Source organism: Ailuropoda melanoleuca, chromosome 14, assembly GCF_002007445.2.
Source record: "Ailuropoda melanoleuca isolate Jingjing chromosome 14, ASM200744v2, whole genome shotgun sequence".
Taxonomy (NCBI): Eukaryota; Metazoa; Chordata; class Mammalia; order Carnivora; family Ursidae; genus Ailuropoda; species Ailuropoda melanoleuca.
The window spans coordinates 10,807,857-10,822,451 of NC_048231.1; the positions used below are offsets into that span (position 1 = coordinate 10,807,857).

The window sequence follows — 14,595 nt, forward strand, 5'->3', positions numbered from 1 at the left end:
AACTTTGTGTGGACATATGTCCTATGTTTTTACTTATCTAGAAGTGGGATTGCTGGGTCATAAACTTTATGTTTAACTGTTTAAGGATCTGCCAGACTTGGCAAAGTGCAAAGTAGCTGCACCATTTTATATTCTTACCAGCAATGTATGAAGGTTCCAATTTTCCACATCCTCACCAACACTTGTTATTGTCTATCTTTTTGATTAGAGCCATCCTAGTAGGTATGAAATGGTATTTCATTGTGGTTTTGATTTACATTTCCCTAGTGACTAATGATGCTGAACATCTTTTCATGTGCTTGTTGGCTATTTGCATATTTTCTTTGGAGAAACATCTATTCACATCCTTTGGTCATATTTTAATTGCATTGTTTGTCTTTATATTGTCGAGTTTTAAGAGTTCTTTATATATTTTGGACACTAGTCCCTTATTAGATATATAATGTGTAAATATTTCCTCCCATTATTTGGGTGGTCTTTTCACTGACTTGATTGAGGTCATTATCTGAAGCAAAAAAGGTTTTAATTTTGATGATGTCCAGTTATCTGTTTTTTCGATTATCACTTACGCTTTTGGTGTTATATCCAAGAAATCATTGCCTATCCCAAGGTCATGTACATTTACTCCTATGTTTTCTTTTACAAGTCTTAGGTTTTAGCTCTTACATTTAGGTTTGTGATCCATTTTGAGTTAATTTGTGTGTGTGATGTGAGGTAGGGGTCCAACTTTATTCTTTTACATGTGGTCATCCAGTTGTCTGAACAGCATCTGTTGAAAGTGCCTTCGTTTCCTTATCATTTGAAAACAGTTTGTTAAAAAGCACTATATAATTTTTTTTTAAGATTTTATTTATTTGAGAGAGTGAGAGGGAGAATGAGCAGGAAGAGAGGCAGAAGCAGAAGGCAGGCTCCCCACTGAGCAGAGAGCCTGAAGTGGGGCTCAATCCCAGGACCCTGGGGATCATGCCCTGAGCTGAAGGCAGATGCTTAAGTGACTGAGCCACCCGGGCACCCCTAAAAACACTTTAAACTCTTCACATTCAAGCATATTCTTTTCCTGTGGAAGACAACCTGCTGGTAGATGTACAGATTGTTGAGTGTAGGTGGAAAATTCTATCCAAACCGTTTTACTCTAAAAGCATATTCCTAATAGTATTATTTACCACGCTTGGTTACTAAAGGTAAATTAAAGGAATTTTAAAGTCTTCACTCCCTTTGTTGGGAAAAGCTATTAGTGATAGTTTTGGCTACTTTTATTTATGACCAGCTTTCCTGTTACCAGTTGTTTGAAAGAGTGACTTACCATTATTAAATAAATAATTCCAGAAATGAGCCCTCGTGACTTGATTTGAGGTCCATGCTTGAAAGCCATTTGTTTTCCACATCTTATTAATAGGTATGGCAGGTTGTTTCTGATTGACAGTCACACAGTCCTCTCAATGACTCTTGTTTTCAGGTATTCTAGACGGTGACCACCTCCAAAGTGAATTTCATGTACTAGTTGTCAAACTTGTGGTGACTGCCCTCACCCAAACTTGAGAAAAATCTGTCCATCGGGTTTGGTAACAGATAGAAAGAAACTTCACTGGGTTTATAGAGTTAGGATTTTTTTAGCATTCTGAGTAAGTCATTATTTTAGCTATTTTAGTTAAAAATATAGACAAGAAACATGAAGATTCATTATACTATTCAGTTTACTTTCATATAGTGTGAGATATTTCATCATAAAAGGTTTTTAAGAAGTACACGGTGCTTAGGGTGTTGTACATCTTGAGTTAGAACCCTTAAAAGTTGTCCGTATCTTTGTGATTGACTTGGAAATTGCTCTCTCTGGTTTGCCTTCCAGATTCCACTGATCTCTGACTTTTCTCTTCAGGTGATTTATGCTGCCAGGGATGCCCAGATTTCAGTGGCTCTCTTTCTCCATCTTCTTGGATACCCTTTCTCTAGGAATTCAACTCTAGATGAAAACAATGACCACGTGGGCTGGAGAAAAGTCTTGGAAAATTGCCAGGATGTGGTAGACATCCCATTCCGAAGCAAAGGACTCAGCCGCCTGGGGGAAGAGGTTAATGGGGAAGCAGCAGAAGCTCAGCAGAAGCCAAGAAATAAGAAGTCTAAGATGGATGGAACAATGCCAGGCAACCACCAAGGGAGAGACCCCAGAAAGCATAAAAGAAAACCCCTGGGGGTGGGCTATTCGGCCAGGTAACTGAGTAGTTCTCTGTCTGGTAGAGAGAAACTCAAGAGGCCCAGCCTCCAGCAAAAGGCATGATGCCTCATCTTGGGTCTGGGCAGAAGGTTGTGTGGTAGGGTAGCAGGTGCTCCAGGGGTTAGCTTTTCCAAACCCCAAGGGTTCATTTTATTTTTCCTTTCCTTCAAGGACATTTGGAGCTATCCTTTGGTCTATTTGTGTATTTTCCTCCTTTTCCCCTTCTTGTACTTTCTAATTTTTAGAATTGAGTGGAAGTAAGGGGAGCTTCACCTAGCTTTATCACTGATCCTGCTATGACCTGAGCCCTGTAACTTCTCCAGTTATAAATGAGGGTATAATTATTACTCCTTTCTTGCTCAGGATAGCTGCGAAAAATGAATAACATAAATCACCTCATACATTTCAGGAGAAATGCATCATCTGATTTCCTGTTCACTTGGTATTTTATTATTTAGAATGGCATCCAGCTCTAAGCCAATATCATTCTCTAACCAGTGAGAGTTTTTCTGTACAACTTACGCCTCTGTTGCAGAAAAATGACTAACAAGTACTTTGAAGTGGAAGTTTGGTCCCTGTAGCAGAGTGCCTTTAGGAATTGGATGATTCAATTGAAGCAAGTATTGCATATGAGCCAGAAATAAACCCATGTGGCCCTCATTACTTTAGCTTGAAGTTCTTTAATTTTAATTTACTTTGTTTAACCCAGTGATTACTTTGTAGCGCAGTTTTCTTGGTGCTCTGTTCCTGTTCACTTTCACAACAGAGCTGTGTACGTACTACCCAACTCACTCCTTGTTCCATAAATATAAAAACTAGCTAAACGAATTCATTTTTAGTTCCTAGCCCCATGCAGATGGAAGAACAAACACGATTTTTTGCCCTATTTGTGTTTTTCCATAAGTGTAATGTAGTGTTGAGAATAGCTGGAGTCCCTCAGAAGACATGGGAGGCCCGGAGTTAGCTTCCAGTTTTAGATTAATCTCTCCTTTCCCTGCAGAAAATCACCCCTCTATGATAACTGCTTCCTCCATGCTCCTGATGGACAGCCCCTGTGCACTTGTGACCGAAGGAAAGCTCAGTGGTACCTGGACAAAGGCATTGGAGGTGTGAGACTCACCTGTCCTGTTTCATCTACATTTAGGTGCATGTGGGTACCGGCAGGAGTGGGGAGAGAGACAAGGCGCCGGGAGGGTTAGAAGAAGGCAGAATGACCTTAAGACAAGTAGGATGTGGCTATTCAAAACTGAGAAATCGTGATCTCTGCCAGGACACTGCAGAGGACATTTCAGGTGGGGCTTCTTTCCTCAGGGACAGGTGGGCAAACACTGACCTCTTATCTTTTCTCTAAGAGCTGGTGAGTGAGGAGCCTTTTGTGGTCAAGCTACAGTTTGAACCTGCAGGAAGACCCGAATCTCCAGGAGACTATTACTTGATGGTTAAAGAGAACCTGTGTGTAGTCTGTGGCAAGAAAGACTCGTACATTCGGTAGGTGTGGGGTTGGGCCACCCAGATTGTCGTCCTCTGATGGAAACTGCCTTTGTAGCTACATGTGGAGCTCTCAGGGGTCTTGGTTGAATCTGCCAACGTCAGCTGAGAGACTTGTCCGTAGGGGTCATCCCAGTTTTCCTGAGAACTTCTGCCCTCTGTGGGGTCCTGCTATCGTGCTCTCCTGCCTATCCTGCTCCCTGTTCTTGGTTTCAAGAGTGTAACACTCTTCTCAGTAACAGTTTGCCGTAAAGAGAGTGGTTCCGCTTTGCTCATGAAAGACTGGAGACCCATTTCCTTCCGAAGCTGCCCTTCTCTGTGTGTCCTTATAATCCTCCCTTGAGTGGCTCACAGCTTCCTGAGCCTTGATACTGTTCATGGAGTACAGGTTTATCTAGGCAGACCTCAGAGATACCGTAGGCCTCGCTCCAGCCCACTGTAATAAAACAAATACCGCAGTAAAGTGAGTGAGTCAGGGGCACCTGACTGGCTTAGTTGGTGGAGCGTGTGACACTTGATCTCAGGGTTGTAAGTTCAAGGCCCAGATTGGGTGTGGAGATTACTTAAAAATAAAATCTTTAGGGGCACCTGAGTGGCTCAGTCAATTAAATGGCCAACTCTTGATTTCAGTTCAGGATATGATCTCAGGGTCATGAGATCAAGCCACATTGGGGTCTTTGCTGGGCATGGAGCCTGCTTAAGATTCTCTCCCTCTGCTCTGACCCACCCCTACTCACACTCTGTCTATAGATAGATAGATAGATGGATAGATAGATAGATAGATAGATAGATAGATAAATAAAGTCTTTTAAAAAATGTGAGTCAAATGAATTTTCTGGTTTTCCCAGTGCATATAAAAATTATGTTTATACTATACTGTAGACTGTTAGCTGTGTAGTAATATTATGGCTTAAAAAAAAATTTATATACTTTCATTTAAAAGTACTTTATTGCTGGGGCACCTGGCTGGCTCAATTGGTTAAGCATCTGACTCTTGATTTTGGCTCAGGTCATGATCTCAAGGTCATGGGATTCAACCCTGCATCAGGCTCTGTGCTGAGCATGCAGCCTGCTTGAGCTTCTCTCTCTCTCTCCCCCTGCCCCTTCCCCCCTGCTCACTGTCTTTATATAAAACAAAAACAAAACAAAAAACTTCATTGCTGGGGTTGCCTGGCTGGCTCAGCCAGGAGAGGATGTGACTCTTGATTTTGGGGTCATGAGTTCGAGCCCCATGTTTGGTGTAGAGATTACTTTAAAAAAATAAAATAAAATAAATAAAATTAAATTAAATTAAATTAAAAATATATATATATATTCTATTGCTAAAAAATGCTAACCACATCTGAGCTTTCAGTGAGTTGTAATCTTTTTGCCGGGGGAGGGTATTGTGATGATGTTGATGGTTGCTGACTGAGCAGGGTGGTGGCTGTGGCAGTTTCTTAAAATAAGACAACAGTGAAGTTTGCTGCATCGATGAACTCTTCCTTCATGAATGATTTCTCTGTAGCATGTGATGTTGTTTGATAGCATTTTACCCACGGCAGAACTTCTTCCAAAATGGAGTTAGTCCTCTCAAATTTTACCGCTGCCTGGTCAAGTAAGTTTATGTAATATTTTAAATCCATTGTTGTCATTTCACAATCTTCACATCATCTTCACCAGGAGTCAATCCCATCTCAAGAAACCTTCTTTGCTCATTCACAAGAAGCAGCTCCTCATCCTTTTAAGTTTTATCATGAGCCAACTGAGCCACGCAGGTGCCCCGAATAGTAATACTTTAAAAGGAATTTTGGTTTTTTCCCCTGAGTTGTAGTCCCATCAGTGGGCTTAAAATATTCAGTAAACCATGTTGTGAACATATATGTTGTCTTCCGGGCTTTGTTGTTCCGTTTAGAGAGCATGGGCAGAGTAGATTTAGCATCATTCTGAAGGGCTCTGGGATTTTCGGAATGGTCCGTGAGCATTGGGTTCAACTTAAAGTTACTAGCTGTATTAGTCCTAAGCAAGAGAGTCAGCCTGGCTTTTGAAGTTTTGAAGCCAGGCATTGACTTCTCCTCTTTAGCTATGAAAATCCTAGATGGCATCTTCTTGCAATAGAAGGCTGTTTCATCCACAGTGAAAGTCTGCCGTTCAGTGCAGCCACCTTCGTTAACGATCTTCTGCACAACTCACTGCAACTTCTACATCAGCACGTGGGGTTTCGTCTTGTGCTGTGATGTTTATGGAGATGGTTTCTTTCCTTAAACCTCATGAACTTACCCCAGCTAGCTTCAGACTTTTCTGCAGCTTCCTCACCTGTCTCAGCCTTCACAGAATTGAAGAGAGTGAGGGCCTTGCTCTGGGTTAGGCTTTGGCTTAAGATAACCGTATGGCTGGTTTGATCTTCTGTCCAGACCACTAACCTTTCTCCTTATCAGCAGTAAGGCTGTTTCATTTGCATAGCATTTATGTGTTCACCCGAGCAGCACTTTTCATTTCCTTCAAGAACTTTTCCTGTGCGTTCACAACTTGGCTGACTGGAGCAGGAGGCCTAGCTTTTGGTCTGTCTTGGCTTTCAACATGCCTTCCTCACTTAAACGTAATCATTTCTAGCTTTTGATTGAACGTGGGAGACATGCCACTCTTCCTTTCGCCTGAACACTTAGAGTCGTTGTAGTAGGTTATTAATTGGCCTAATACCAATATCATTGCATCTCAAGGAATAAGGAGGCCCAAGGAGAAGGAGAGAGACCCGGGAATGGCCAGTTAGTGAGGCAGTCAGAACACATGCATTTATGTACTGAGTGCCACTGTCTTATGGGCACATGGTTCATGGACTCCCAAAATAATTACTACAGTGCCACCTATGACGGTGATCACAGATCAGCATAACAAATATAATAATAATGAAACAAGTTTGAAATGTTGGGAGAATTACCAAAATGTGACAATATGACACAGAGACACAGTGAACAAATGATGTTGGGGGAAAAATGGGGCCAATAGACTTGCTCGATGCAGAGTTGCCACAAACTTTGTTTGTAAAAAAATGCAGTTTTTTTTGCAAAGTGCAATAAAATGAGATATGCCTTTATTTGGATGACCTGAAGGCACACTTTGGCTCTACTCCCTGGCTTCAGTGGAGTAACTCACTTTCCTACGCTCCTCTTACAAAGTGAGACAAATAGCTGTGAATGCCAAGAGTCTTTCCTGAGAGCTCAATTCTCCTTAGAAAATAACAAATGGGCCTTGATGAGCCATGGAAATAGTCTGAGTAAGGGGTTCCTCAGATGAGGAAATTGGCTTTTTTTAGGTCACCAGTCTTCCAAAATTTCAGGAGTAGAGGGACCTGCTACATGCTTTGAGAGAGTTATTTTCCAGATGTTAAAGGTCATTAGAATTTGTTTTCATTTCTCTGATACTTTTCCTTCCGGGAGCACGGTGTTTGCGAAGGTCGTTATTAGCCTCCCCTTGCCTTGGCCCTCCGCTGACTCTTGGAACAGGTGGTATGAACTTGCTCCTCGGAGAGAGAAAACTAAGGCACAGCTAGGTAAGTAGGCCGAGAGTGGAAGAGGCAGTATTGCCTTTATGTAATAGCTGTTGGGTGGTGGTGCCCAAGGCTTCTCAGTCCTGTTTAGGCCCAGATGAGAATCCCAGCAGCCTGCCCACTAGCTCCACCCGTGTTCTGTGTCCTATACTAACGAGCACTGCCTTCTGGGTGGGCTTGGCAGGAAGAACGTGATTCCGCATGAGTACCGGAAGCACTTCCCCATTGAGATGAAGGACCACAACTCCCACGATGTGCTGCTGCTCTGTACCTCCTGCCACGCCATCTCTAACTACTATGACAACCACCTGAAGCAGCAGCTGGCCAGGGAGTTCCAGGCCCCCATTGGCTCTGAGGAGGGTCTGCGCCTGCTGGAAGATCCTGAGCGCCGGCAGGTACGGTCTGGGGCCAGGGCCCTGCTCAACGCGGAGAGCCTGCCTGCTCATCGAAAGGAGGAGCTGCTGCAAGCACTCCAAGAGTTTTACAACACAGACACAGTCACGGATGAGATGCTTCAAGAGGCTGCCAGCCTGGAGACAAGGTACAATGTACAGTTCTGGTGTGAGAAGGGACTGAGGAATAACCCGGTGGTATTAACCCTGACTACTTAGTGAGGATGCTTGCCAGGCAGGGGGCGTTAGCCATTTAGGTGCAGAGCATAGCTTCCTGTTATCCCATTGAGCGTCTAATGGCTTAAAATACCATAGGGCTGGGATAGAAGAATTTGTTTGAGAATTTCCTTTCCGTAGGAGACTTGCCTTCTATCCTTGACCCTTTAGGGTCATCCGTATGCAGTCATGTTCATGATTAGCAGATGAGTTCAAATGCCATGGAGTTGTGCCTTGGACGTTCTATGCAGAAGTAAACCCTAAAGTCAGCACAGGAGATGAAAATAATACTCAAGAAATACCCTCGAATCTCTCAAGTTGCTCATGCGTACGATGTGTGTGGCTTTGTGTCTCTTACCTTATCCAGGTCTGTGGGAACTGAGACCAATGGATTCATGTTCTCTGTCTCACCTACACTCAGGGTCCTGGTCCACTGAATAGAATATTGGCCAGAAGTGCTCTTACCATTCATATTACTTTTCTCCTTTTCCCCTCCTTCTTTGCTTTCTCTCCTTCCCTATGAATACAAAGTTGAACTCATGACTTAATTCAGTGTTCCTAAATGAGAAGCCGATGGTCCTGAGAAATGAATGGGTACATGGCTGAGGTGAAAGAAACTCTGGGCCACATGCTATATTTTTGCTTCCCGTTATCACTTTTCCAGTAGTATTAGGGACTGAAAGAATTGCACTGATAAGTTTGCAAAACTGTGAGAGCGATGCTGGTTGCCTTTACAGTTTCATATCCAAAAATCTTAAAGATAGCAGCAAACATTTATCAAGCAAATAGTTATAGATATCCTAATCTATTTAACCAAGCTAATAAAACTTTCTGTGAATTGCCTTAATTGGTTCTTCTAACAACCCTATGAAATAGGATTTAGATTTCTTACTGGCAACTGCTAGCATTATATCTTGCATTTCTTAAATCTTTCAAAGTTAAACACTACTAATGAGTTTTATCCTTACGACTATTTTGTGAGGTTGCAGTGTAGATGTTATTTTCCAAGTTTTATGTTAGCTACCCTGAGGTTAAAGTTAAGTAACTTGGCAAGGTCCAGTGAGAAATTGATGAGACTGGTTCCTTCGACCAATTCCCAGATGTATTTGCTAAAGAACTAAACTTCCCCTTTCAGCCCCAGACCTTTCTAACCAATCACCTTGCTGACTTGGATAGAAGGATGCTGGAGTTGGATGTCTGGGGCCGAGAAGAAGCTGTTTGGGCTTCCTCAGGAAAAGTTGTCGTTACTCACAGGAGGTGAAAGCACTGTTTGCAGGGCATCAGAGCACTTTTTAAGGCCTCTCTACTTAGTTAGGAAGAAGGCAGGGGTTCGTCTTCCCATTAAACAGCACCAGTTGCACAACTGAGTATTTCATGGGACCAAAACATGTCTCTCATGGATGTGGTTTGGCATTTTTTTTTTAAGATTTTATTTTTAAGTAATCTCTACCCCCAACATGGGGCTTGAACTTACAACCCCAAGATCAAGAGCTACATGCTCCACTGACTGAGCCAGCCAGGTGCCCCAAGATATTTATTTGTTGATTTTTTTTTTTAAGTAATCTCTAGGCCCAGTGTGGGGCTTGAACTCATGACTGCTTGATCAAGGGTCACATGTTCTACTGACTGAGCCAGCCAGGCACCCCCATCTTTTTAAATTTTTTTTTAATTGAAACGTAGTTGACACAGTCACACAATGATACATTAGTTTCCAGTGTACAACAGTGATTCAACAAGTTTATGTGTTATGTGTTAGCTCACCACAAGTATAGCTCCCATCTGTCACCAGAGAATGCTATTACAATCCCACTGACTCTACTGCCTGTGCTGTACGGCTTAGCATTCTTTCTGTGAGGAAGAAGGCACTAAAGAAATGTCCCACCTTGCATTTTACATGTAGGTATTCCAGTGTTTGAAACATTGGAACATGTGGGGCGATTTAACAGCCCCATATAAATACTGAGTATGGTTGAGAATGAGTAACTTAAAAAGAAGGGCGAGCTGGTACCTGGGTAACCTGGTACCAGAGTAAATAAAAGCCCAACATTCTTCACTCATTGTCAGCCAGACAGTACGGCCCCTGTAGTGGGGGCTGCATCCTGCAGTGGCCTTCCCACAAATATAGCTCAGAATCCCCAAATTCCTTCTGTTGGATTGTGTGCAATATGTCCAAACTACTTTAAAAAGGCAGATGTAGGAAAGATGCTTTAAAAAGATGAAAGTAGGGGGTCCCTGGGTGGCTCAGTTGGTTAAACGGCTGGCTTCGGCTCAGGTCATGATCCCAGGGTCCTGGGATGGAGTCCTGATTCTGGGCTCCCAGCTCAGCGGGGAGTCTGCTGCTCCCTCTCCCTCTACCCCCCCTGCCCCTGCTGGTGCTCATGCATTCTCTCTCAAATAAATAAAATCTTTTTTTTTTTTAAATCATTAAAGTAATCAACCTTTAGAAGTCTAGCAACCTCCTCATATACCGTTGTGGAAACCCCTTGGCCCACAGCATTTGGAGCCGTCTGCAACACCATCCTGTGCTTGTCTCCCTCAGACCCTTGTCCTTTGTGTCTTGCCAGGATTTCCAATGAAAACTACATTCCTCATGGGCTGAAGGTGGTGCAGTGCCACAGCCAGGGCGGGCTGCGCTCCCTCATGCAGCTGGAGAGCCGCTGGCGTCAGCACTTCCTGGACTCCATGCAGCCCAGGCACCTGCCCCAGCAGTGGTCAGTGGACCACAACCACCAGAAGCTGCTCCGGAAATATGGGGAAGACCTTCCTGTCAAGCTGTCGTGATAGCCGCTCTCCTCCCAGGTTAGCACAGCTGGGAAGCTGAGCCAAAGTGGGAAAGTCACCTCTTCCCATGTCATTAATTGTCAGAGCCTAGTGTCACAACTTGGAATGCTAACCCATGCTGATCCCAGGATGCTTCTGCTGGAACCAGGCTGTTGCTTCAAGGGGAGCTTATGGTTTTGAATTTTAGTTGGGCCGGGTGAGAATTCTTTTTGCCTCTCTCTTATTTTATTTTTGTGGACAAAAGGGCCTTGGCCTTTATTTTACTTTCCTTCTTTTGCTTTCCCTGTGCAGACAGCAAATGAAGGATTCTCCCCTGAAGTGACTTATCAAGACGCTCAGGTTTTTAATACATTTTTTCCCCGCCCAGTATGTTGGTTTTTCTCAAACAGGGGCAGTCAAGTATTTTAATCCCATTGGGTTAGGATGGGAGAAAACATTCTTGCAGAGGTTGGAGAGGTGAACAAGGAGTCAGATTCATTTTCCCAGTTCAAGCTCATAATTATAAATTCCTTGGCTTCAAGCTCTCCCACAGCTCACCTGGTTGAGATCCATCCCATCTAGGTCACTTCAGTTTATTTCCGTACTTGAGAATGCTCCCCTTTACACATCCAGGACCAAAGCAGCGACTTCCTGCCATATGCTTCCACCCTAACACTGGAGGAAACCCTTTTTTGGAAATAGGTCTTCTAACTGGGTGGGGCAGAGAGAAGTACAAGCACCATCTCTCAAGAGAACTTTGATATTTGCTCTGCTTTCCCTTTCATGCTGTTTGTTGTCTGTCTGTTGCAATCCTCTTGTCCAGAAGTGCGAGGTTTTTAGCTGAATCCCTTTCTGAGAGGAAGATTCTTTTCTTTCAGAATCAGTGTCGGGTCCCTTCCGTGTTCTGTGTTCCTTCAGATTTGTAATACTGACCTCTTTTTAACACTTAATTCTCTCTCGGAGTCCTTTGGTCAGGTTGTATTGTGAGGATTTCTCCACCTGCTTTCATGCCTGGGACTCCGAGATTAATTCATATATTTAGATGTTCAAAACGGTGGTGTTTCATTTCTTTATGTGAAGCCACCACTTTGAGCATGAAGTCAAGTTACTAGTATTTTTTCTAAAGTATGAGGAGAGCTTTTTTACTTTACAAGATCGTGACAAACTTTAATAATAATTTTATGGCCAGAATCCAACAGGAGCTGTTTTGAAATTGTGCCCAAGTTGGTGATGGTTGCTCTAACACTGATAAATAAAACTTCTTCTAAGCACAAAGCTCACTGATGGTAAATGTAAAAGTTTTTTCTTCACAGCTTTATAAAATCGGTAAATATTCTTGGGGGAGGAGATATCCATTCCTCAGGTCCCTGCTGTGCGGCAGTGGCATGACGTGCACACAGATACACCACGCGCGGCGTGCGCACTGACGTACCATGCGCGGTGTGCGCACTGACGTACCACGCACGGCGTGCACATGGACGTACCACGCGCGGCGCAGCTTCAGGCTATCAACCAGTGGCCCGGAAACGAATGTACATTTTGTGCTTCCGCCCCTTCATTCCCTCTTGTCCTCAAACAGGCATTCCTGGGCACTAAACTAGAGATCCTTGAAAATGAATAGTACCAGCCACCCTGGGGACCGTCTGTTCAGAGGGGTAGGTTATTGTGGGGCATGTGCGTCAGTGGCTGGACCCCATGCTCCGGAGTCCAGGGGTGAACCCTGGAGACTGATGGGTGGTTGTTAGAGTAGTCAGACTTGCCACAAGGTGGCACTCACAGATTTTGTGTTATATTCATTATTGAGAACTAGGGCTTTTTATATATGGTTCCTGAACATAACTGATGACTTCTATTTCCAAATCTGTATAGCTGATTTGGGGTCATTATTGGATAGGGTTACAAGAAAAACTTCCTCTGAAATGGAGTAGGGTGCTTTCATTCTCTTTCCCTGTGATCCTCATGCTAAGAGGGGAGAAACACATACGAGGTTATTTAGACATACGAGGTTATTTAGGTGCAGTGGTTGCTGTGGGAAGAAGCAATAGATTCTCCAGCAGTTTCCTGCAAAGCCCAGTAACAGAGCCAGCAGCCACCGTAGAGAAAGAAGCTAGACTGGCACATGAGATTCCTCACCCTCCTCGGAAGTTACTGTGTAGATTTGACTCTGTTCTCTGAGTCAGCGTTTAGCACCCTTTCCTGAAGACTGACAATGGTCAAATGGACAAAATACCTCAAATGAGATATTTTAGGGCAGGCATATTATAAAAGAAATATTTATTGTTTTTTGCTGATAGAAAAATAGTGTATGTTCATTAGAAATGAGTCTAAAGAAGGAATAAAAATCATCCATCTTCCCTCCGTCTAGAAAAGAGCTAACCTCCATGAATTTCCTTTCACTATTTAAAAATGCATAAAATACAAACAAAAATTCAGAGTCGTGTGTGTACATACACACACACACACACACACACACACACACAGCTTGGCATCCTATTTTTTCCCCCTCACATAACATGGTAGCACAAGTAATTAATTTCCTGTGCCCCTAATCTTTGAAAGTAGATTTCTAGTGGCTCTACCATACTTTAGTTGTCCATTCCCCCGTTGTTGAAAATTTTGGTTGTTTCGGGTCCTTTGTTAATGTCGGTGATGCTGTGATGAACTGTCCTTTGTATAAATCTTTGACTATATCTTTGAAAATTTACTTAGGATAGAATCCTAGAGATTGGATGGGGCGGAGTGGGCTCACATTGCTGGAGTGGGTACCAACTGTTATCACCTTTGAGGAGCATATATCAAGGGATCGCTTCTCTCTAATCCTGTAGCTCGTGTCCCAGTGCATTTGCTGAGCCTGCATGTGAGTGGTAGTGAGAGAACAGGGTCATGGTGAGGGCTTCTCTGAATGTGCCCTGATCTAGACTCAGAGTCTTCTCTCTGCTTCCCCTTTGTGTCCCATCCTTTATTGACTCATTTCCCCTTGAAGTCCATGTTTTTTGGAAACACTGTTTATTTTAGAATAAAAACATAAAAGTTACAGGCAGATCTTTTTTGTGTGTACGATGCACAAGCAATCAGTGATTTGCTATCCTAAAGTGAACAAGGTACAATATTCAGGGATTTGTTGCTTTTTAAGAGTGCAGCCATAAGTTACTTATTCTTATCCATGTCACGGATGGAGATCAGATGACAAAATGTGTTCTGTTGAAATAAAGCCATTTTAATCCCTCATTTTAGACTCTTAGAAACCCGGCAGGCAGAAAGAGCTTTTGTTCAGCTTCCTTTTCTACCTGTTAGTGTGGGGCCCTAACATTTGATTATAAATTCTTAGTTTACCTTACCTGTCTGAGTTTTTCATTCATTCGTTTATCCTTTTTCCTTTTGTCCCCTTTCATCATGTCTCATCATCATGAGAGGTATCACCTTTTAAAGAAGACAGTTTCTTGGTTTGCTAGTTTACTAATTATTACATTTTTTTTCAGTTTAATTTATTATTAACATATAATGTATTATTTGTTTCAGGGGTACAGGTCTGTGATTTGTCAGTCTTACACAGTACACAGCGCTCACCCCAATGTCCATCACCCAGCCATCCCATCCCTCCCATCGCCCTCCACTCCAGCAACCTTCAGTTTGTTTCCTGAGATTAAGAGTCTCTTATGGTTTGTCTCCCTCTCTGGTTTCGTCTTGTTTCATTTTTTCCTCTCTTCCCCTATGGTCCTCTGCCTTTTTTCTCAAATTCCACATATCAGTGAGATCATATGATAATTCTGATTGACTTATTTCGCTTAGCCTAATACCTTCTAGTTCCATCCACGTTGTTGCAAATGGCAAGATTTCATTTTTTGATGGCTGGGTAATATTCCATTGTATATAAACACCATATCTTCTTTATCCAACTGTTGATGGACATCTGGGGTCTTTTAAAAGGGTTCTTTCTGATCTTTCATCTTTTCTTTTGCTTAGTGGCCATTTTTGGAGTACCCGATCCTTCAGGAATACGG

At 42.9% G+C, this 14,595-nt stretch overlaps 1 protein-coding gene across 3 annotated transcripts in view; it reads left to right on the forward strand.

Moving 5' to 3' along the window:
* The window catches only part of EXD2 (exonuclease 3'-5' domain containing 2), a 52,117-nt gene extending 37,841 nt beyond the window's left edge, over window positions 1-14,276 (forward strand). For all 3 annotated transcript variants that reach the window (XM_011222062.3, XM_034642375.1, XM_011222064.3), the window contains 5 exons: window positions 1,877-2,208; window positions 3,213-3,319; window positions 3,565-3,700; window positions 7,411-7,767; window positions 10,399-14,276. In XM_011222062.3, the coding sequence (XP_011220364.1) occupies window positions 1,877-2,208; window positions 3,213-3,319; window positions 3,565-3,700; window positions 7,411-7,767; window positions 10,399-10,615 (1,149 nt within the window). In that variant the 3' untranslated portion in view covers window positions 10,616-14,276. The remainder of the gene's footprint in view (window positions 1-1,876; window positions 2,209-3,212; window positions 3,320-3,564; window positions 3,701-7,410; window positions 7,768-10,398) is intronic.
* The last annotated feature ends 319 nt before the right edge of the window (window positions 14,277-14,595 follow it).